Source organism: Mustelus asterias, chromosome 3, assembly GCF_964213995.1.
Source record: "Mustelus asterias chromosome 3, sMusAst1.hap1.1, whole genome shotgun sequence".
Taxonomy (NCBI): domain Eukaryota; kingdom Metazoa; phylum Chordata; class Chondrichthyes; order Carcharhiniformes; family Triakidae; genus Mustelus; species Mustelus asterias.
In genome coordinates, this window is record NC_135803.1 from 48,270,633 (window position 1) to 48,296,159 (window position 25,527).

The 25,527-nt window shown below is 42.1% G+C and overlaps 1 protein-coding gene across 1 annotated transcript in view; it reads right to left on the reverse strand.

Moving 5' to 3' along the window:
- Positions 1-25,385, reverse strand: part of LOC144490887 (integral membrane protein 2C-like) — a 64,262-nt gene extending 38,877 nt beyond the window's left edge. The window contains exon 1 of the mRNA XM_078208576.1: positions 25,126-25,385. Within this exon, the coding sequence (XP_078064702.1) occupies positions 25,126-25,218 (93 nt within the window). The 5' untranslated portion in view covers positions 25,219-25,385. The remainder of the gene's footprint in view (positions 1-25,125) is intronic.
- Between the last annotated feature and the right edge of the window lie 142 nt (positions 25,386-25,527).

The following is a 25,527-nucleotide window of genomic DNA, read 5'->3' on the forward strand; positions in this document are numbered from 1 at the left end:
CTCCTGGCCATTCTGGCTTCCAGCAGCAGATGGAGTACCAGTGGGAAACTCCTTGTTACTAATTTAGAATGTTCTTTCAACTGAAGCACTAGAACCACATGGCTAACTATCCTCTGTCATGTCCGTGGGTGTAAAATGGTGATGTTGAGCTGTGTGCTGAAATCCTTAACCAAGCAAAAAACATTTTCTTGGCAAATGCAATAAAAAATCCAACAGGGATTATTTCAGAAGAGTGAGAAAATTCTAAATCAAGAGCACCTGAAGTCATGCGATAGGAGGGAAATAAAAATGAGACTTTGTCAGTAACTATAATCTCTTTTTCCACAGAACATGCTTAAATGGTAAGCATGGACAGCATCAAATGTAACTTCAATGAAAGTTCCTTTCATCCCATGTTGTACTTAGACTTTTCTTCCCTACAAGGCACACTGCATGCTGTGTAAAGTAATTGTTACTAAGAAACAACGCCTGTCCTCTTATTTTATTGCCCAGGGCCCTGCTATAATACATATTGAGAGGCTAGTTGGCACACAAGAGACGCAGATTGATTGTATTAAGTACAGGGATTTGCTGAGTCGCTATGGTGCTGAACCATTCCTCTGCCATCCCTACCTGCAAATCCTTGATAAGAAGATCGGCAGGCATCCAAAACTACATCAGCATATATAAACTGTTAAAGAAAATAGCATCTACAGTCCAGATATATACCGGAGCAGAAGTGGGCACAGCAAGCTTCACAATTGACAACTAATTTGCAAGCAGCAACCTTCAGAATACCATGATACATTAATTAATTTTAAAGAAGTTAATTCCCCATGTGCATAATACCTGCATTGTTAGATCATCACTTTGAAAGCCTCCAGTGGAGTCCCTAAGTGCAAAAGGTTTGCGGAGGCAAGATTTTCTTCAGAATAGCAGATAAGATGGAACAGACTTAAGTAATTGTTCCAAAAGCCCTATGATTCTCAAATTAGCTACAATGAGGTCCTCTTAAAGTAAATAGATGTGAAGAGGGCAGGTGCCTTTGTATCTAAGAGCATAGTCCTTATAGCGGTCCAAAATTGGGGAAGGTGGCACACTAGGTCAATACAGTTAACCCCAAAGGTCATGGTTTCAAGCATGTTAGAAGTTATGACATCTCAACCATTCATCTCAGCCTTTGAAATGTGTAATGAGAACCTGTTTGCATGAGACTTAATCATTACCAATAGTTTTCTTTCCTTTTCCTGGTTGTGGAATAGGAATGATTTCACCAAGGCAATACCCCAGATCCACCAACATCTCATTATCTCACATCATCAATCATTCCTAATCAGGCAGAGGATCTTAGCATGTGGAAACTGACGGAGCTTGCAATGAAACATAAGTGGATGTTTGCATGTGGCCCAGTTCTGTCACAACCTCGCTAGAAAAGCTGAACCCTTCTAGGATAATGTGCCTCAACCAAAAGGAGGTATCATCCTCTCAGTTGACATGTGTGTCTTGGGAGGAGAGTTGGTGATGTGATAAATGTGCCAATGATGTGATCTGAACAGATGATATCCTTTTCACTCCTCCTCTACAAGGCATATATACACACATGCAATACCTTGCAGAAACTCACTCTGGTAGTTTGAATGTACCTGGAGTAATCAAATCCAAATCGCATATTAACCCCTCTTAGCTTCTGAAGGGCGCACACATGAAAAGTGGACATTTGCACATCTTCTAAAATTAGCCAATTTTTCGAGAGCATTCCCCGATGCAAATCCTAGATGCATTTCTGCCACCCTCAGCAGCTCATTACAATACAAAAAAAACAGCATCTCTCTGGTGTCCAGCGAAAACTGCCTAGTGCTGATAATATGCCTAACTGGAAGTGGTCAGATCAAACAAAATGTGGAGGGAATCAACATTCCCATTTCACTATTTATATTTTCAGGTTGCAATGCTGACTTTATGTCACCACTCATGGCATAAAGAAAAATTTTGATTCACTAGCACCCATTCTGCATTACTGTCCTACACCAATTTCAACCCCAGCATGCTGTCCATGTGCTACCAGCAATTAAACTCCAATTTGTCATCAATTGGCATTAGATAATAAAATATGGACAACATTTTACATGCCCCCTGTACTCAAAACCTTATAACTGTCATTCTTGAAACCAATGCAAGACAATACAAAGATATTCCGTTCCAAACAGCCATTAAAATACACGAGAACCCTGGGGCAAGTACACGGAGTCTCTCAATGGCAGTGATTTATGTTGAATTTAGCTTCTGGTATTCCCAAAGTATGCACACAGCTGCTGACTACATTTGCTTTACATGGCACAAATGTTTTTGCACATCATAGCAACACGAAACATCAATTATTAGTCCATTAGGATTGATTTCAATCCTGCTAAGGCAGGCTCATTTTTCTTACACCGATATAATAAGAGTTTTGTCTGCAGACACACATTGAAACTCGTAGTGAGTGCAGGCAATCACATCATCACTAACCACCCGGGAGTCAAGGGTTATGCGGGCAAGAAGGAAAATGGAGTGAAGGCCACAGTCAGATCATCAATGATCTTATTGAATAGCAGAGCAGACTCGAGAAACCAAATGGCCTATCCCTGCTCCTATTTATTACCTTATGTTCCGATGGCAATTCTCAGCAGGATCTGACAAGTTTTGATGAGTTACAGTCTGTTAAATTCTGCTTGGCGACTTTGCAGGGACCAGCACCGCAGTAGTCAATGATCACCTCAGTTGTGATCTGGGCAGGATGTCATGCCCCATTGTGCTATCTTAAAGTGCAGCATTTCAGTTTAACAAACCCAAATCAAGAGGCATGACTGCAGAGAAGCACGCAAACTAGCTGGCTTCCAAGCATTCTTTGAAATGTGTTCGAGGGCATCATGACTTGATTGTAAATACCCCTCATGAGACAGGATGCATTTCCCTGCACTGTTAACATGCATTTGGCATTGCCACAATTTTAAACAAGAAAATATAGACAGTTGCTCAAAGAATTGACTGACATTCACCAACAAATATGAAAAGGCTGTTGTCATATGGCAGTACATTTGTACACATGCTTTCACTGGGGACTTTAGGACAGGCAATTTGAGTGAACGACAGTGACAATGCTTGAGTTAATCCTGTCTATCATTAGTTACCCGTTATAGCATTATGCATGGGAGCACTGCTGAATAATTGGTTTCCTTTTTTTAATATTATTCAGGAATTATCAGCAAGTAGACAGCTTAATAAGGACTCTTCAATGATTTACTAATTCAAGTAGCTGACTGGGTGTGTGCAATGTAATTATTTACCTTAACCACTGCTGTATCTGGTAAAAAAAAATCTACCAAATGTATTCCTCATTTCCTTTATTCTCTTTACAATTGAATATCTCTTCTCCATCATAAGCTAAAGCCTTTGAGATTTAGGGAGATACTAGCATAGGACAGCAGGAGAAAAGGTATTTTGTGAAGTAGTAATTGCAGGAGGAGAAAGAGAGAGAAGAGGGCCCAAAATATATTGAGGAAAACAGAAGTAGTGGGCTAGGGCCAGTGTAGCAGAAGGGATGCACGCACAACTAGATGCAGAGGAAATCTGAGTTTTATAAATATGACAGAAAACAATATTAGGTAGAGATAAGTTTTAGACTGAAGGCAAAGAGGAGAGAAAATAATCAAGTCCAAGATGGAAGAGTTGCAATGGAACCCAAAGATGGGGAAGATAATATGTCAAGAGTTGTCCTGGAGCAAGAGTATCTATCAAAATATTAGTGGAAGTTGATCCAAAAAGGTCAGTGGATTCAGGGACAGATAATCAGCCAGGAATCAATGAGATGGGTGCAGAGAAATGGTGGAGAAGGAAAGATTGATACAAGGACCTGAGAAATATCAATAAGGGAGCAGAAGTCAAATCCAGAAACTGGGAGCACTACTTGGGAGAAGCTGAAAGTAAAATGAAGTTTAGGTTGGAAGGAAAGAACATTAGAGATTTGGGCAAAAGGCATTTTCATGGGTGATTGTAACATTTTTTCCTCTTTGTTCAGTCCTTTAATACTACATTTTTCTTTATTTCTCTCTCGCTGTATGAAGATTGTGTCCTAGTGCTAAGCAGAAGAAGTACATCTTGAGAATGAACTGGTGAGGGGAAAAATAATCTTTTAGAGTACGGAAGAGCTCACCATCAATAGACCATGACATTGGGTCACAGCAAAACAAACAAAATTTGGGCCCTGATGCAATATTACTCCAAGGGAAAATCTTTAAAGATTTTCCTTTTAAAAATTAAGTTTCTGATTGCCAAACATAGTGTGCCAGCACATACGGATATGAACACAGATCGGGGGTGGTTAGAAATAGACTGGGACAGCCTAAGAAGAGCTGAAGACAGATTCTCACAGTCACAATCCTCAATGACAGCAATAAGGCACTGAGCTCAAAAATCACCAAGAACAGCATCAAATAAAACAATTCAGCAGACTAAAGACAATGGGATAGACATGATTGAAATCCACATGTGGGACTTCCTTGTGGCTGAGATGACATCTTGAAGGTCCATCAGTACAATAAAAGAATATATGACTTCTCAGAAATATTTTAAAACAACTGAAGTCCTGACACTTGCAGTAGTTGGCAATAATTACTGTATCTTGGACCATGTCAGCTTAATGAGAAGCTCTTAAATAAGAACGACAGTCTATCGACTCCCTTCAGAACAAAAAAAAGGGACCTGAAGAAGTTAGGCTGCCAGCTTGATTATTTCAAGTAAAGAAGGTATAGATATATATTTTTTAAAAGATAGTTATGAAATTATTCAAAATCAGCAAGGCTTCCTTTGCACTGGCTGCAGGAGTAGTGACTAAGAATCCCATTGTCCCAAACAAAAAAGACTATGAAAGGCTGGCTACTTGTCTTCAGCTCTCTTACCAACTAATTACCAGAGTGGACAACATGACCTGCTTGATTCAACAATTTGTCCCTGGCTTCATCTTGTAAATAATAGTGAAAAACATTTTATTCTTCTCAGAACATGGCTGCTTTTAATATTAAGATTGGGAATAATATATGTTCCCATGCTATGAAATTAAACTTGCTCCACTGTACCATTGACAAAGATAACTACCAAAGCTGTGCATCTCCAAAGACTGCAATTCTGCACCATAATGAAAAATACAGTACAAAATTATCTCAGCTTTGTAAAGACTATAATCAGGAAAGTAATGTTCTTTGCTTTAATTATACAGTCATTCCGTTAGGTGGGTGTTAAAACTGCAGCAGGGAGATCATTTTAGTTCTTATTGAAAAATGGATATCTTGTAATCATAAGAAATATAGTCTTTGCCAAGAATTATCACCAAGGAATCAGATTATCCATAATGGACTGTCCCTTTCATTTTTCCTTTTACAAAATCTTTTACTAACTACCTTTTACTAATACCCTAATTATGCTTGACAAAAGATATTTCAATAACAATATTGATCATTCAGGCCAGTCTGCTGAAATCCCTCTGTCAACCCTCTCGCTGGGTGAAGTACTGTGAAAAATATGATGGTGAGCTGTTTACACATCGCTGCTTGAAATGTACAACCAGGGATATCATAGTTCCGTCAAGTTCAAACCAGTGAGCCTGCTGAGGCAGCTGTACTAGTTATATTTTAAAATTGTAATATTGGTATTAATTGTTGCTGGCCAAATTAAACAGGGGAGATGATGACGGCATGATAATGTCACTAGATGAGTCATCAAAAGCCCAGGCCAGTGTTTGGGGACATGGGTTCAAATCCCACCATAGCAGCTGATAAAATTTTAACTCAATTAATAAATCTGCAATAGAAAACTAGTCTCAATAATGGTGACCGTGATAGATCTCATTGATTGCTGCAAAAAGCCATCTGGTTCACTAATGAGGAGAAATTGAGTCAGTTAGAACATAGAACATTACGCGCAGTACAGGCCCTTCGGCCCTCAATGTTGCGCCGACCAGTGAAACCAATCTAAAGCCCCTCTAATCTACACTATTCCAATATCATCCATATGTTTATCCAATAACCACTTGAATGCTCTAAATGTTGATGAGTCCACTACTGCTGCAGGCAGGGCATTCCACGCCCTTACGACTCTCTGAGTAAAGAACCTACCTCTAACATCTGTCCTATATCTCTCACCCCTCAATTTAAAGCTATGTCCCCTCGTGCTAGCCATCACCATTAGGATTATGTTAGGATTATATTTGCTGGAGTTTAGAGTGGATGTTTGCAGGAAGGATGTTCCCGATAGTGGGGGTGTACAGAACCAGGGGTCATAGTCTATGGATATGGGGTAAACCTTTTAAGACTGACATGAGGAGAAATTTCTTCACCCAGAGAGTGATAAGCCTGTGGAATGCATTACTACAGCAAGCCAAAACATTGAATGTTTTCAAGAAAGAGTTAGATATCGCTTTTGGGACGAAGGGGATCAGAGGATATGGAGCAGACAGGATCAGGCTATTGAGCTGCATGATCAGCCATGATCATAATGAATGGTGCAGCAGGCTCAAAGGACCAAATGGCCTACTCCTGCTCCTATTTTCTATGTTTCTATGTCTTTGAGGGATGGGAATCTGGCATCTTTATCTGATCAGGCCTACATGTGACTCCTGACCCACAGCAATGTAATTTACTCTTAAATCGTCTTGCAAGCCATTCAATTCAAGGGCAACCAGGGATGAGCAACAAATTCCAGCAATGCTCAAATCCCATGAAAGGATTTTAAAATTTTAACAAATATGCCAATGAAGACATATACAACCCTCAAAACTTTTAACAGCATGCAGACTCTGCTCTGAAAAAGTCATACAGACTTGAAACATTAACTCTATTTTCTCTCTCCACAGATTCTGTCAGACCTGCTGAGATTTTCAGCATTTTCTGTTTTATTTCAGACTTCCAGCGTCTGCAGTATTTTGCTTTTATTAAGGAGAGTCGGAAAATGCTGCAGGGTCAAAAAGAGTAGCTTTTTGTTCGTACTAACAGAAAATTTACAGCACAGAAGGAGCACATTCGGCTTATCATCCCCGTGCCAGCCAAAAAGCTATCCAACGTAAACCTACTTTCCAATTTAGTCTGTAGCCCTTTAGGTTACTGCATGAGTGCATATCCAAGTATTTTTTTAAACGTGATGAGCACTTCTGCCTCTATCAGGCAATGAATTCCAGATTCCCACCCCCATATGAGTGAAAAACCATTCTCCTCAAATCCCCCTCTAATCCTTCCTCCAATTAGTTTAAATATGCACCCCGTGACAATTACCCCTCTGCTAAAGGAAATAGATCCTCCCTATCCATTTTCTCACCCCTCATAAGTTTACAGTCTATTCTGAGAGGTTTTTTTTATTCGCTTCATTTATTGCCCAACCCTAATTGCCATTGAACTGAGTGGCTTGTTAAGCCATTTCAGCAGGCATTTTAAGAGTCAACCATATTGCTGTGGATCTGGAGTCATATGTAGGCCAGACGAGGTAAGGGTGGCAGATTTCCTGCTCTAATGGGCATCAGTGAACCAGATACAAGAATGATCATTATTTGATTAATACTTCCAGATTTTTATTGAATTCAAATTTCACCATCTGCCGTGGTGGGATTTGAACCAAGATTCCTGAAACTCTCTGGGGGAATAGTCAGTGACAATACCACTTCGCCGCCGGCCTTCCCAAAAAAGCATTCTGTTGATGTTTTTATTCTGGTGTTGAAATCTTCCTTCAATTCTCAAATGCTTGCAACACAACAGTGGTGCATTGCATCATCACCAAGGGCTTTAACATAACATAGGTGCTTGCATCATCACCAAGGGCTTTAACATAACATAGGTGCATTGCATCATCACCAAGGGCTTTAACATAACATAGGTGCATTGCATCATCATCAAGGGCTTTAATATGCAACCTTTGTTGTGCAATTGCAGCTATTTGTAGAAATAAAGAAATACTGTATATATGTACTCTACAAAGAAGTCAGTGATATTTACTGAAGGATGCAAATGGAATCTTTCAGCTAACCTATTTCTTTTCAATTTTCCTCTATGATTCAAATAAAAGCTGCATGTCAATGCTTGGAACAGGATCGACAACATTTTGGTGATTTTTTTCTCCTAATTTCCCTCTGTTCAGTTTCCAATCACCAAATATTAAACTGATCTTTCTCTACACCCTAGCTATGACTGTAATACTGTAGTCTGCACCCTCTCCTTTCCTTCTCCCCTATGTACTCTAAGAATGATATGCTCTGTCTGTATAGCATGCAAGAAACAATACTTTTCACTGTATACCAATACATGTGACAATAATAAAACAAATTTTTTAAAAGTATCTGCATTTTAACCAGAGAAAGTTAAGATTTAAAGGAAATCATGTAGGGATTGTTCACATATGAGGGACAACCCAGTGGGATGGGGAAGATGTGCGACAAATGATGAAGCATCATATGCAGGCAAGGAAATTATTGGGAAAATAACAAGGTGCTGGCGAAGCAAGGAGAATATCTCATTCTTGGTGCTTTGTTTATTGAGGATGTATGTTATCAAGTAAAAGCTCTTTCTTTGTCAATATGTGAGATGTCAGTAGTTAAGCACCAATACTGCTAAGTAAGTCTATTACTGATAATTGCGACACTTTCCAATCATTATAGGACTTGCTTAAATAAAAGATTCCTGAATGATACCAGAGTGATATCCTAACTTGGGTATGGATAAGAATAAAGGATCCTTGCGCATCCAACACCGGAACATGATTTCAATTAAGGGTTTGGCCTCTCAATAGGATGCAAGTTTGTTGTTCTTACACAGACCAGCAATGCGGGAGATAAAACTGGATTCAGCAGCCCTTAGATTAGAAAGTTAGAAAAAAATAATCAAAGTCTATACTCCTATTTGCTTTTCCTGTTGGAAGTTTGTGCATGCCTCTTTCTGTACTGTAGGGTTTCTATGATTTCTATGTGAACATTTGAGCGAGAATAGAATTGTGCTCAGTGTAATACCCTTCATACTCTAATAATCTGTTAACTGTCCAGGTACACTCTGATTAATATCTAGGTGTACTTGGGTGAAGTATCATACTCTATACCTCAGAAGATCAGGGAAGAGAAATTTGGGGAAGGAGTGGGATAGAGCAAATGGTGAGAAATCATATAGGGAGGTATTGTATATCTCATGAGGATATCCTGAATGACATACCTAAAGATAGAGACGCAGAATTGTTACAGCACAGAAGGAGGCCACTCGGTCCATCATGTCATGCTGGCTCTCTGGAAAGACGACTCGCCTGGTTCCATCCCCCCACCTTCTCCCCGTAGCCTTGTAAGTTTTTTTTTCTGTTCAGGAAATCATCCAGCTCCCTTTTGAAAACCCACAATCGAATCAGTGCTTTCCAGATCCCAACCACGTGCTGCATAAAGAAAGCTTTCCTCATGTCCCTGTTGCTTCTTTGCCAATCACATTAAATTGGACCCCCACCCCCAGATCATCCTACTGCACAGTTTCTCCCTGACCAACGTGTCTTTCAGATGCTAAAGAGATAACATTATGCCCACTCAAGGTTCCGGAAAGAATGGTGTCCATTGTAAACGTGTATCTATATTATACAATTTTCTTGATGCCCATGTTTTGTAAAAATAATTTCTTCTGATAAAATTAGTCTGAAAGTGATGCGTTGTTGCTTGAAAAACAGGGAGATTCTGTGGAAGTATAAGATAAATCACGTAACTAAAATGCAATTCTCAATCAGGGTTTCAAGTTTGAAGGTGAAGGCTCAGCACTCTCAAGTCTTAACAATTGTGACGTGCCATGAAATCTAAGCTAGATGACCCAAATAGCTTATGGTTAGAAAAGGCATATAAACAGAACATGAATCTACACTATAGTTCACATTATGTGCTTCCAATGGTTATAATTACCCGAACTGAACTGAACTAAAAAGCCAACACCAATACATTGAGAAACAGCAACTTTTGTAACATTAGATGTAAAATAATGTACTTGCTAAATCTGATGGAATGTTTGAATTATCCAATAAAATTTACCACTTTCCCATTACAATTTTCCAGTACTCTGGGTTTCAGTGCAAACCTCCATCACTGTCAATGACAAGCACATAAAATCTCCCAAGGGCTCTTAGTTTAATAATCAGCGGTAAGATATATTCTTTTACTATATCATAAAGCTGAAAAGCTGGGCGGCACAGTGGTTAGCCCTGTTGCCTCACAGCACCAGGGACCCGGGTTAGATTCCCGGCTTGGGTCACTGTCTGTGTGGAGTTTGCATGTTCTCCCCGTGTCTGTGTGGGTTTCCTTCGGGTGCTCCGGTTTCCTCCCACAGTCTGAAAGATGTGAATTGACTCGAACAGCTGCCGAAGTATGGCGACTAGGGGAATTTCACAGTAACTTCATTGCAGTGTTAATGTAAGCCTTTGTGACTAATAAGTAAACTTTAAAAACTTTTAAGTCTACATTATTATAACACATATTTAGTGCTGATTGCTACAAGGTAGAAGATAAAGTGCATTGAACATAATCTGGAACTAGTGCTGAGAACTCTTCCAAGACCATTCACAGCAGCAACTTGTGGTTATGTAGCACCTTTAAAGGAATAAGTCATCCCAAGGTGCTTCCTAAAAACATTATAAAGATTGACACTATGCCACATAAAAAATGTTAGGTCAGATGACAAAAAAATTGGTAAAAGAGGTGGGTTGTAGGGAGTTTCTCGAAGGAAGAAAGAGAGGAAGAGAGGTGGAGGTGTAGGGAGGGCATTCTTGAGTTTAGGCCTACCCAACTGAAGGTTCAGCTACTGTTAGTGTAGCAATTAAAAATCAGGGATGCTCAAGAGGCCAGATTAGAGGCATGTGTTGTCAAGGCTAGAGGTTACTAAGGCATAGGCAACAGATGAACTGAAATGGGGTGAAGTTAGGCGATGTTACGAAGGTGGAAATAAGGGTCTTAGTAATGGTGTGAACATACACTTGGAAGCTCACCTCAGAGCCAAATGTGACACCAAGGTTGCAAACAGACTGACTCAATTTCAGAAGAGGGATGGAATGAGTAGCTAGGGAACAAAGTTTGGAGCCGGACTGAAAACAATACCTTTAGTCCTCCCAATAGTTAAGTTACAGTCATTTAAAATGTGTAAACTTGCCGGTCTTCCAATGCAGAGAATTGTCCACGGCTGAGTGTTGCAGACTGGCACATTCCAGCAGTGTAACCCAGAGGACCTGGCTGCAGTACAGAGAGATATTTAATGAACCCACCCAAGTGGACGGTTGGTCAGTGGGCAGAATTTAATGCCCCACATTCAGAGGTTGGGGTGCCATTTGATCAGGTGGGAGGGTGCAGATTTCAAATCTGATGAAAGGTTGGCACTATTCTCCCTCCACAGATGCTGTCAGATCTGCTAAGTTTCTCCACCAGTTTCTGATTTTGTTTCAGACTGGCCATGGTAAATTGCCCCTTGGTGTCCCAAAATGTGTAGGTTGGGGGATTAGTAGGGTAAATGTATGAGGTTGCGGGACCTGGGTGGGATTGCTGTCAGAGAGTCAGTACAGATTCGACAGGTCCAATAGCCTCTTTCTCCACCGTAGGGATTCAATGACCAGCGGCAGCTGCTGCGTCCCTGAACCTGTTGCAAACTTGGCTTCATGTCCCAGTAAAATCCTGGCATGGTACAGGGTGTCCGCCAGGACCGTTGAGTACAGGTGGCCGATGTGAGGAGTCGCATTCACGTGGAAGATGGGGGTGGTGATGAGGGAAGGGCCGCAGTGACTGGCCGCAGACCCACTTTTACCTAAGTGCCAATCTGAGAGTGGCTGATGATTCCTGTAAATAGTGGTGGGGATGGGGGGAGGTGGCTTCCTGCTGCTGAATGCAATGCCCAGCTTTGTGTGCTAAGAGAGGAGGGCAGCGAGGTCAAAAATGGCAGTGCTGGTGTTAAATCAGTGTTACACACTGGTGAACGTCATGAACGTTGGTGCATACTTCTGACACCTGCTCCTAATGCTCATACCAAAATGGTGTCAGATGTGTGATCCCGCAGCACAGTGGCATTTTTGTGCCAAAATGACACCCATTGCACTGAAACCACAAGCGCTGCAGGAACTGAATTTTACATTCCTATTTGGTTGAGCAACCAACTGCCTGTTTAATATTTATAGATTATAATTCAACAGATTAAAAAAGGTCAGACTCAGTCAACATGTTAAACAGAAAGCTGCATGGACAACAACCATTTGCCTGATTCAGAAGATTGTCATACAGGAGAGTAATTAGAAGTTAATTTGTTTAAGTGAAGCAATATGATCCACTGTTGTAAGGAATCTGAAGCTATTCATTATTTTGTACATGAAGACAAGTTGTACTGTTTGAATTCAATGAAGCTAATTTTAACCACAGATTAGTATCTTTTTCTTGCTCAGAAATAAGCAGCTTAACAATTCCACTCTGGCCTCATCTTGCTAAGTGTTTGCTCCATAACCTTCCAAAATGATTGCAGAGGTATACATGGGGGCATATGTGAAATATACAAACATTCAATTGGATCCTCAGTGAATACTGTTGTCATATCCATGGTCTCTGCTATTTGATAGTTAGACATTATGGACATGCTCTTAAATATAAGATGCTCAGATCACTTGGGAGGACTTAGCAACCCTTGCATTCAAGATGAAAACCTAAACTTTTAACAGGACCCCTCGCCAGATGCTGGCTGACCAAAATATATTTGCCACATTTTCTGTCTATAATTCTACATTTTTATCCAATTTATTTTTTATGAGGTCTGGTGTGATCCATCCTGTGTCTTTTTCTCTGCCTTCTACCTCCCTTTCGATGCTTTGTAAAACTCCCTCTTTAGACATTTGGTCATCTGCCCTTAAGTGGTTCTATACAAAATTTTTTAAGGTGAAAAAAAATTCTTCTACGAATGTGAGTATTTCAGCAAGGCCAACATTTTTTGCCCATTCCTAGCTGCCCTTAAGCAGGCCTTGGTGAGCTGCCCACAGATGCATGGTTTGTTAGGCTCTTTCAGCGGGCAGTTAAAAGCCAAACACATTGACTTGGTTGTGGAGTCACAAGTAGGCCAGACCTGATAAGGATGCCAGATTTCCTCCCCTGAGGTACGGTAAACCAGATGGGTTTTTGCTACAATTTGGCGGTTTCATAGTTTGTTAGTCCAGGTTAATTAAATGAATTTAAAATCCTCCAGGGTGGGATTGTCTTCAGAGCATTAGTCCAGTAACAATACCACAATGCTGCTTTCCCCCATTACACTGTGCTGCAATACGGATGCCATAGAAATGCAAGTTGTTGCTGATCCTGCAGATTGTAGGTTTGTGCACATTAAACAGTGTGTACATGAGGAAATTGCTCAAGTATATTTCCTTCTGTACAGTTGTGCAGAGATCTTCCAAGTAGTGGTTTGCCGTACAACACTTCTAATTATACCGCACCTCAGCTTCAGAAGCTGTAGAAAGCAGTTAAAATCTATTTAACAAATTGAACATCATCAGAACCATACATGAAAGTAGAGGCATTATCTTGATAAAGAAAAAAGGCTATAATTAATCTGTTTTACAGATCAGTACATGAAAAAGAATGATGAACAGTTATTCTGTGGTGGCTGCACAGGAACACTGTATTGGATGCACCCACTTCTTAGTGACTGTTGTCAATAGTTCAATCTAACCTTTAAGTGAAACAGGGTCATTTTTATGATAACGTGTGCACTTTTATAAACTAGCACAGTAATTAAGATCAGATAAATTAAAAACCTACCTGTGTTGCAAACTGACATGAATCTGCAGCACAGCTGTAGTAACTGGGGATAAATGGTACAGAATTATTCAGGCTGATTTTATTTCTGATTTTAAAAAATCTCCTGTTTCTTCTACAAAGCTGACTCCCAGATATCCAGCTGACATCATGGAGTCATACCGAGCACAAAGGAAGATGGTTGTGTTGGTTGAAGGTCAATTATCTCAGCTCCAGGACATCATTGCAGAAGTTCCTCAGGGTAGTATTCTAGGCCCAACCATCTTCAGTTGCTTCATCAATGGCCTTCCTTCCATCATAAAGTCAGAAGTGGGGATGTTCAAAGATGATTGCACAATGTTCAGCACAATTCGTGACTCGTCAGATATTGAGGCAGTTCATGTTCAAATGCAACGAGATCTGGACAATATCCAGACTTGGGCTGACAAGTGGCAAGTAACATTCGTGCCACACAAGTGCCAGGCAATGGCCATCTCCAACGAGAGAGGATCTAACCATAGCTCCTTGACAGTCAATGGCAATACCATCACTGAAACCCCCCCCACTATCAACATCCTGACCAGAGACTGAACTGGACTAGCTATATAAATAATGTGAGCAGGTCAAAGGCAAAGAATCCTGCGGTGAGTAACTCACCTCCTGATCCCCCCAAAGCCTGTCCACCATCTACAAGGCACAATTCAGGAGTGTCATGGAAAATGGAGGTCATTCATGAAGGTAACAACCCTCCATTGAATGACCGGTCCTCAGTAGCGGCTTTTTTAATATTCATTTACGGGATGTTACTGGCTCAGCCAGCATTTATTGCCCACCCACAATTGCCCTCGAGAAGGTAGTGGTGAGCTGCCTTCTTAAACCACTGCAGCCCATGTGTAGGTACACCCACAGTGCTGTTACTGAGGGAGTATTTTGACCCAACAACAGTGAAGAAACAGCGATATATTTCCAAGTCAGGATGCTAAGTGACTTGGAGGGGAACATCTAGGTGGTGGTGTTCCCAGGCATCTGTAGTAATTGGGATAAACGGTAAGAGAATTATTCAGGCTGAACAACTGGATCTTATTTCTTTTCTAATGGTGACAAACTGGATCCTAATTAAGTGCAAGAAATTTATGACGGGGGTTCATTCTTAATAAATTGGCTGAAGCAGAAGCAGTTCATCAAATGCTGCACTTTTTGTTAAAGTCATTTAATAATTTATCATGAATTTCAAGTCAATTTTACTTTGCAACTGAACTGCACGTCCTAAACTTTCAATTGCAAGCAAGTGTCACATTCAGTCCCAATTGATAAAGTACAAACAGGCAGCATTATATCAGCAGGAGCATTAATAGAAACTGCATTCTGAAGATACAGCAGTTCATTTTGAATGCCCTGAATCTCAGGAAACCTACATGTGTATTCTATGAGGGTACTGATTAATTTAGTCGTTTAAAACGGTAAACAATCACAGTGTAGAATACCTTTTAGATATTTTGAGTAAGCTATTTCATAACAACCTGCTCCGAATCCTCCTCAGGGATTAACATTGTACCAAACTTCATTGAATTGGTGCTTGAAGTAGTTCAATCATTATTTTTCTTTCACTATTTCCCCCCCACAGATGGGACCGCAAGCTTTTAAGCAATTTGAAAACTGCACTGGCATTTGGCACATGGTGGTTGCACATTTTATGTGCATCTGTACTGGTTGATACAAGATATGGTGTATTATCTATCATAGTTTCTGAAACAAATCTTGTCCAAGTCACGTGTGGCATCCTACATGACTTTGACCTTGATAAATGCTCCGCCCTTGGCCTTCCCGACCTTCCAGCAGCCGTAGACGTAACTGACCATGCCATCCTTCTCCAACATCTCTCCTCCATCATCCAGCCCTGGTGAGACTACTTTTATCTGGTTCTATATTCATCAATATGGCAGAAACTTCCCCCAAATATTGGAAGACCAAAGACACTTTCTTTAGTCCCCACCACAAACTCCATTTATTAACCACCGACTCCTTCCCTCTCCCTGGCAACTTTTGAGGCCAATCCAGACTGTTCACACCGTTGGTATTATATTTAATTCCAAGATGAGTATCCAACCAGGCAACCACAATTGCAAGTCATCACTAATACCACCTATTTCCACCTCAGTAACATTGTCCAACTGCCTTGCCTCAGCTTATCTGTTGCTGAAATTCTCATCCATGTCTTTGTTCCCTCTATCCTTGACTACACCAACTCATCCCTGCCCTCCATAAATTATTGCTTCATCAAAACTCTGCTGACTGCATACTAATCCACAAGTTCCACTCACTTATTATCCCTGTGTTCAGTGACCCAAGTTGACTGTTTAGTTAAGCAATACGTCGACTTTAATGTTTTAATATTTTTTTATGGATGGCACAGTGGTTAGCACTGCTGCCTCACAGCGCCAGGGGCCTGGGTTCGACTCCCGGCTTGGGTCACTGTCTGTGCAGCGTCTGCACGTTCTTGCCGTGTCTGCATGGGATTCCTCCGGGTGCTCCGGTTTCCTCCCACAGTCCAAAGATGTGCGGGTTAGGTGGATTGGCCATGTTAAATTGCCCCTTAATTTCAGAGGGACTAGGTAGGGCAAATGGGGTTATGGGGATAGGGCCTGCGTGGGATTGAGGTCGGTGCAGACTCGATGGGCCGAATGTCCTCCTTCATCACTGTAGGATTCTATGATTTTTATCCTTGTTTCCAAATCTTTCCATGGCCTTTCCTTCCCTATTTCTGTAAACTCCAGTTCTACAACTCTCCAACATTTCTGCACTTCTCCAACTCCAGCCTCGTGTGCATTTCAAATTTTAGTCATTCTACCACTGCTAGCCATGCCTTCAGCTGCCAATGTCCCAAGCACTGCAAATTCCCTCCCTAAAACCACTCATTTTCTTTATCGGTCTAATCTCTTTCCTCTTTAAGACTCAACTCTGTGACCAAGTTGTTGAGCCAGTTCCGCTTAAAACCAAATATCTCCAGACCATTCTCACTCTCACATGATCTCCTACTCCAGAAAAGTCTTTTTGAAAAATGTTAGGCATCTGGCTTTTGAGCAAAAAGAACATAATTAAATTTGAGAAAAAAAATGCTCATTATATAATGTTTCGAAAGAAGCTGTAAATGGGGATAGGGCCCAAGTGGGATTGGGGTCAGTGCAAACTCGATGGGCCGAATGGCCTCTTTCTGTACTGTAGGGTTTCTATGATTTCTATGAAATGGAGGGTTTTTGAGCTATCAAGAGGTTCAATGAAATATGGAATCCCTCTTTCACAGCAAGGCATACTACATATGAATCCAATATTTCAGCACAAGGTTCATACTTGACAATGAAAATACATTATAGCTGGTTCACTATGTCTTAAAGGCAACTCGGAATGGGCAATAAATGTGGACCTTGTTGACAATGCTACATCTCAAGAATTTTAAAAATCACAATGCCTCTTTGGTAAAGCTATGACAAATAGGAGACTAGGACTTGAGTTCGATCCAGTGGTCAGCAGATCACTGCCTCAAGTTCTTAATTGAGAACAATGAGTTCTTCCTTTAAACTTCTGGTTCCTTTGCCCAAACAGTGCTCCATAGCGATTGTCATGGGAAAGACTCTGACCCTCAATGGTAGCACTCACCTCTGAATCAGACGGTTGTGAATTCAAGTTTTACTCCAGAAACAGAATTGAGGTGGAAACTTCACTTGAAAATGGAAAGAATGTTGCACAGTCAGAGGTACAGTCTTTCAGATGAGCTACAAAACTAAGATTTGCCTAAGCTTTAAGGTGAAGATAAAAGATTCCATGACGCCATTCAAAGGAGAGCAGGGAAATTCTCTTGGATGTCCCTGCCAATATTTAACCTTCAACAATATCATTAAAACTGATTCTGATGAAAGGTCATTAACCTGACATATTATCGCTATTTTCTTTCCACTAATTTCCTATTTTCAAGAAGGGGAATCGGGATAGCCCAGGAAATTACCGACCGGTGAGTCTAACCTCAGTGGTTGGTAAGCTGATGCAGAAGATCCTGAGGGACAAGATTTATGAGCATTTAGAGAGGTTTAGTATGCTCAAGAATACTTAGCATGGCTTTGTCAAAGGCAGATCGTGCCTTATGAGCCTGGTGAAATTCTTCGAAAATATGACTAAACACATTGATGAAGGGAAAGCGGTAGATGTGGTTTATATGGATTTTAGCAAGGCGTTCGATAAGGTCCCCCATGCAAGGCTTCTAGAAAAAGTGAGAGGGCATGGGATCCAAGGGGCTGCTGCCCTGTGGATCCAGAACTGGCTTGCCCAAAAGATGTGGAGATGCCGGCGTTGGCAGAGAGTGGGTATAAATGGGTCTTTTTCTAAACGGAGGTCGGTCACCAGTGGTGTGCCCCAGGGATCTGTTCTGGGACCCTTGCTGTTTGTCATTTTCATAAATAACCTGGATGAGGAAGTGGAGGGATGGGTTGGTAAGTTTGCCGACGACACGAAGGTTGGTGGGGTTGTGGATAGTCTGGAGGGATGTCAGAAGTTACAGAGGGACATAGATAGGATGCAAGGCTGGGCGGAGAAGTGGCAGATGGACTTCAACCCAGATAAATGCGTAGTGGTCCATTTTGACAGGTCAAATGGGATGAAGGAGTACAATATAAAGGGAAAGATTCTTAGTACTGTAGAGGATCAGAAGGACCTTGGGGTCCGGGTCCATAGGACTCTAAAATCGGCCCCGCAGGTGGAGGAGGTGGTTAAGAAGGCGTATGGTGTGCTGGCCTTTATCAATCGAGGGATTGAGTTTAGGAGTCCGGGGATAATGATGCAGCTATATAAGACCCTCGTCAGACCCCACTTGGCGTACTGTGTTCAGTTCTGGTCGCCTCATTACAGGAAGGATGTGGAAAAGATTGAAAGGGTGCAGAGGAGATTTACAAGGATGTTGCCTGGATTGAGTGGCATGCCTTACGAGGATAGGCTGAGGGAGCTCGGTCTTTTCTCCTTGGAGAGACGTAGGATGAGAGGAGACCTAATAGAGGTATACAAGATGTTGAGAGGCATAGATCGGGTGGACTCTCAGAGGCTTTTTCTAGAAGCCTTGCATGGGGGACCTTATCGAACGCCTTGCTAAAATCCATATAAACCACATCTACTGCTTTCCCTTCGTCAATGTGTTTAGTCACATTTTCGAAGAACTCCACCAGGCTCGTAAGGCACGATCTGCCTTTGACAAAGCCATGTTGAGTATTCTTGATCATACTAAACCTCTCTAAATGCTCATAAATCTTGTCCCTCAGGATCTTCTCCATCAGCTTACCAACCACTGAGGTTAGACTCACCGGTCGGTAATTTCCTATCCCTATTTCCAGGGTGGAAATGGCTGCTACGAGAGGACACAGGTTTAAGGTGCTGCGGGATAGGTACAGGGGAGATGCTAGGGGTAAGTTTTTCACACAGAGGGTGGTGGGCGAGTGGAATTGGCTGCCGTCATTGGTGGTGGAGGCAAACTCAATAGGGTCTTTTAAGAGACTCCTGGATGAGTACATGGGACTTAATAGGATGGAGGGTTATAGGTAGGCCTAAAAGGTGGGGATATGTTCAGCACAACCTGTGGGACCGAAGGACCTGTTTTGTGCTGTAGACGAAAAAAAAATATTGCTTAATCTTCTGAACATTTTCCAGCAGTTTCTGTTTTTATTTTGCTAAATTTACCTGCCCTTTGCGGCACGGTGGCACAGTGGTTAGTACTGCTGCCTCACAGCACCAAGGACCCAAGATCAATTGCGGCCTCAGGTGATGACCTGTGTGGAGTTTGCACATTCTCCCCGTGTCTGCGTGGGTTTCCTCTGGGTGCTCCGGTTTTCTCCCACAGCCAAAGATGTGTTGGGTAGCTGGATTGGCCTTGCTAAATAGCCCCTTAATGTACCAAGGTGTGTAGGTTAGGTGGATTAACGGGGTAAATGTGTGGGGTTATGGGATAGGGCAGGTGTTGGGCCTGAGTAAGATGCTTTGTCGGAAGTTTGGTGCAGACTCGATGGGCTGAATGGCCTCTTTTGCACTGTAGGAATTCTATTGTTGGAGTAAAAGTGAGACACTGCCAGAGGGAATCCCGAAATTAGAAGATACAAGATGGTTACCTGGTACAAAATGGACTCTGTGGAAAGACATTAAAATGTGCTGACTTAGGCATAGACATTGCACAACGAACTAACCTTTGACCTACATCCTGTTATTGTCTAATTACTACAGAACAGACAAAAAACCAGACTTTGAGGTCCAGATAAAAGAACAAAGAACAGTACAGCACAGAAAAACAGGCCCTTCGGCCCTCCAAGCCTGTGCCGCTCATTGGTCCAACTAGACCATTCGTTTGTATCCCTCCATTCCCAGACTGCTCATGTGACTATCCAGGTAAGTCTTAAACGATGCCAGCGTGTCTGCCTCCACCACCCCACTTGGCAGCGCATTCCAGGCCCCCACCACTCTGTGTAAAAAACGTCCCTCTGATATCTGAGTTATACCTCGCCCCTCTCACCTTGAGCCCGTGACCCCTCGTGATCGTCACCTCCGACCTGGGAAAAAGCTTCCCACTATTCACCCTATCTATAACCTTCATAACTTTTTACACCTCTATTAGGTCTCCCCTCATTCTCTGTCTTTCCAGGGAGAACAAGCCCAGTTTACCCAATCTCTCCTCATAGCTACAACCCTCCATACCAGGCAACATCCTGGTAGACCTTCTCTGCACTCTCTCGAAAGCCTCCACGTCCTTCTGGTAGTGCGGCGACCAGAACTGGACGCAATACTCCAAATGTGGCCTAACCAGCGTTCTATACAACTGCAACATCAGACTCCAGCTTTTATACTCTATACCCCGTCCTATAAAGGCAAGCATACCATATGCCTTCTTCACCACCTTCTCCACCTGTGCTGCCACCTTCAAGGGTTTGTGGACTTGCACACCTAGGTCCCTCTGTGTTTCTATACTCTTGATGGCTCTGCCATTTATTGTATAACGCCCCCCTACATTAGTTCTTCCAAAATGCATCACTTCGCATTTATCTGGATTAAATTCCATCTGCCATTTCTCCGCCCAATTTTCCAGCCTATCTATATCCTGCTGTATTGCCCGACAATGTTCATCGCTATCCGCAAGTCCAGCCATCTTCGTGTCATCCGCAAACTTGCTGATAACACCAGTTACACCTTCTTCCAAATCATTTATATATATCACAAATAGCAGAGGTCCCAGTACAGAGCCCTGCAGAACACCACTGTTCACAGACCTCCAGCCGGAAAAAGACCCTTCAACTGTTACCCTCTGTCTGCTGTGGCCAAGCCAGTTTTCTACCCATCTAGCCACCTCTCCTTGAATCCCATGAGCCTTAACCTTCTTAACCAACCTGCCATGAGTGACTTTGTCAAATGCCTTACTGAAATCCATATAGATGACATCCACCGCCCTTCCTTCGTCAACCGTTTTTGTCACTTCCTCAAAAACCTCCACCAAATTTGTAAGGCACTTGTAAGGCCCTCTTACAAAACCATGCTGTCTGTCACTAATGAGATTGTTCCGTTCTAAATGCGCATACATCCTGTCTCTAAGAATCCTCTCCAACAACTTCCACATCACGGACGTCAAGCTCACTGGCCTATATTTACCCGGGTTATCCCTGCTACCCTTCTTAAATAACGGTACCACATTCGCTATTCTCCAATCCTCAGGGACCTCACCTGTGTCCAATGAAGACACAAAGATTTCCATCAGAGGCCCAGCAATTACATCTCTTGTCTCCCTGAGCAGTCTAGGATAGATGCCATCAGGCCCTGGGGATTTGTCAGTTTTAATGTTACCTAAAAAACCTAACACTTCCTCCCTTGTAATGGAGATTCTCTCTAACGGGTCAACACCTTCCTCTGAGACACTCCCAGTCAACAAGTCCCTCTCCTTTGTGAATACCGATGCAAAGTATTCATTTAGGATCTCCCCTATTCCCTTGGGTTCTAAGCATAATTCCCCTCCATTGTCCCTGAGAGGTCCGACTTTTTCCCTGACAACTCTTTTGTTCCTAACATATGAATAAAATGCCTTAGGATTCTCCTTAATCCTATCTGCCAAGAACATTTCGTGACCTCTTTTTGCCCTTCTAACTCCCTGTTTGAGTTCTTTCCTACTCTCTCTGTATTCCTCCAGAGCTGCAGCTGTTTTCAGTTGCCTGGACCTAACGTACGCCTATCTTTTCTTTGTGATCAGACCCTCAATTTCCCTGGTTATCCACGGCTCTCGAATCCTACCTTTCCTATTCTTCCTTTTTACAAGATGATCAACTTAGCTTAAGATAAAGCGAAACCGAAACAATAAGTTTTGTTAACGAGGTCAGTCGTTGCTAGGGGGGGGCATAATTGGCTAATGATGTGATAACTGCTAGTGTCTGTACTTGTCGACTCTTTGAAATGTATAAAAGAAGGTCAGCTGCCATTTTTTAAATTGAGAAGGTGACTGCAAGCACTGCGGAGTGCCAAGTGCTTCTCCCAAAGCTTTGTCCAATAAACTGCATGTTGAATCTTTAAATCTGACTTCAAGTGGTGATTTCCCACAACACTATGATTGCTGTCTGTGGGGGGACTTTGCCATCCGTAATTTGGATATCATTATTTCAACAACTTTTCTATTGCCAAATTCTCCTGTCCGAACAATACTGTGGGTGTCCCCAACAAGACATGGAATGCAGCGGTTCAAAAAGACAGCACACCACCACCTTCTCAAGGGCAATTATGGATGGGCAATAAATGCTGGCCTAGCGAGCAATGACCACATACTAAGAATTAATTTTTAAAAATAAGTTTATTATGAGTATTCAACCAGTACACTAAATCCTTAGCTTATCTACATAAAATGACAATTTTTCCAACAGTCAACTTGGAATTCTCTTTCACAGAAGTCCAGTGATAGAAATCATTTAGCATGGATATTTGCCTACTGGAGTCATGCCCCATGTACCGCAGCTAAATGGAAGTTGGACTTTCCTCTATAGGAATGGATTCCTTCTGGTTACTTTCCAGCATGTCGCCTTATACAGCAAACCAATAGAGACTACCTAAAAACTGAGTAGATTAAAGAAATGTTTTCAACACAGTCTATGGTCAGTGTTCAAACTTGTCCCCTCAGTATAGACAATTGAATCATAGAATCATTACAACACAGCAGGCCATTCAGCCCATTGGGCCTGTGCCAGCTCGCTGAAAGAGTCATTTAGCTAGTCCCACTCCTCTGCCCTTCCCACGTGATCTGCCTTCTATTTTTCTCTTCAGGTGCTTATTCGATCCCTTTGTGAAAGCCATAATTGAGACAGTCTGCAGCACACTCTCAGGTCATTCAATTCCAAATGCTAGCCATGCTCTGAGTAAAAAGGTTTTTCTTCATGACACCTTTGATTCTTTTACCAGTCACCATAAACCGGTGTTCTCAATCCTTCTGCAAAAGGAATAGTCTCTCCCTGTCTATTTTGTCTTGAACCTTTATGATTTTGAACACCTCTATCAAATCTCCTCTTAACCTTCTCTTCTCCCAGGCAAATACTCTCAGCTTCCCCAACTTGCCCAATTGCTGGAACTGAAGTTCCCATTCTCATAAACCTTTTCGCCGCCCTCCCTCCCTTGAAGTCTTCCCATCCTTCCGGAAACGCTGTGTCCAAAATACTTCAGCTCAGGCCACCGAATGTTTTATCAAGCTTAGAAACTTAGAAACCCTACAGCACAGAAAGAGGCCATTCGGCCCATCGAGTCTGCACCAACCACAATCCCACCCAGGCTCTACCCCCATATCCCTACATATTTATCCACTAATCCCTCTAACCTACGCATCCCAGGACACTAAGGGCAATTTTAGCATGGCCAATCAACCTAACCCGCACATCTTTGGTCTGTGGGAGGAAACCGGAGCACCCGGAGGAAACCCACGCAGACATGAGGAGAATGTGCAAACTCCACACAGACAGTGACCCAAGCCGGGAATCGAACCCAGGTCCCTGGAGCTGTGAAGCAGCAGTGCTAACCACTGTGCTACCGTGCCGCCCAATCATCATAACTTGTGTGAAATACTGGATGCCCTTTGGATTTTCTTAATCCCTCTGAGAAATCAAGAAAATATCTGAACAGTGCAGCAAAATAGATTAAGTGCAGATATCAGAATCTCAGTACATCTTTTGCAGGGCATGATACTTGGATTTCAATAAAATTAAAATATTGTCGAACTGTAAATCTCCATTGTCAGTGACAGTCACCAAATCTGTAATTCAACACTTGTGTTTACAATTCTTTCCATTGTGTAATATTTAAAACTGAAATTAGCATCTGAACATTTTGAGAACTAAAAGATGGAACAATGCTTTGGTTAGGTTTTGATTTGAGATGTATTACATTGCAGTAGAACTTGCCAGAATGGGATGAAAGGTAAATAGTCTGACAGATTGGTATCCACTAGAATGATCACAAAATGCATTTATTCTAAGTTTGTGACTAGCTATTTTTTTAAATGTCACTTTTAAAATGAAAGAGACAGCGATGAACATTATTGCAAAAGTATTGATACGTGAAGAATGGGCTTTCTCGCTGTATTTCCTTTGGATATTGCACCGTGTCCCTTCCTCCCACGCATGTTTTAGCCTCTGCCTCCCGTCTCCAACTTGAACATAGTTTTGAACAGCTCCAACTATAAACATTGTTGTCATTGCTTTGCAACATAATGCGACCCAGAAAGGGATTTCGGGTGAAATAACCCCATTAACTGCTCCGCGAAGGGTGAATGGAACGTAAATAATGAGTATTAAAAATAAAAGTACATATTTCTGTTCTGCTAAAACCAACCTATTTTCAATACACCCAAAATGTAATTTCTAAAATAAAAACGCAGCAGAAATTTGCTGGAATAAAATTCCCCCATTCGACGACTCTTTTTTTAACTGTGACATTCTCGAAATCGAAATTCACCATTTTGTGCGATGTTATCAGTTTTCAGCAAAATAAACCTTCCTCCCAAAGGCGGTAGGGATTGGGGGGGGGGGGGGGGGCGGTGGTGGTCAGTGTGCGAAAAGCGTAACCCAGAGGGTCCAAATTGCCCCAGTTCACCCTTTTGTCCAAATGCAGAGGGAGGGGAGGGGAGGGGGGCACAAGCTGAGTGATGTGTGCTGCCAACGCGCTTCATTCATTCCCCATCCTCACTGCCCCTGTTCCCGGGGTCTCAATGCCAATTACAGACCCAGCTTGTGTGGCTGGCGGTCGGCGGAAACATTCCGGACTCGGAAACGTAGCGATGTTCGCGGCTGTGACGCCGTTGTCAAGCGATTGATCAAAAACAGACTTACATCCTGGGGGATGAGGATCTCGGTTTTATCCGCTTCGCTCTCTGCCTTTTCCGGCTTCTGCCCCAGAGCTGCGGGGAGAGAGATTTTCACCATTTTCTCCTTTTAGAGCGAAGGGGGAAATATATATTTATAAAAACTCTCTCGCTCGTTCTTCAAATCTTATTTTTTTTCCCCAAAATAAATGAACAATGTCGCCAGTTGTCTGCGCTTCCTGCTTCTGACCTTTCGGTTTCCCTCCTTTGGTTTCCGGAAGTTTCAGTGTTTGTGTGCGTGGAAGGGGAACGCCTTTTGTGTTCATTCTCTTAGCTTGTCATGAGACAGAAGGTGCTGAAAGCACGATTCATTTAATCGTAAGGCAAAAGCAACTTGCTTTTCTCCCCTTTAGTTGCTTTAATATATATT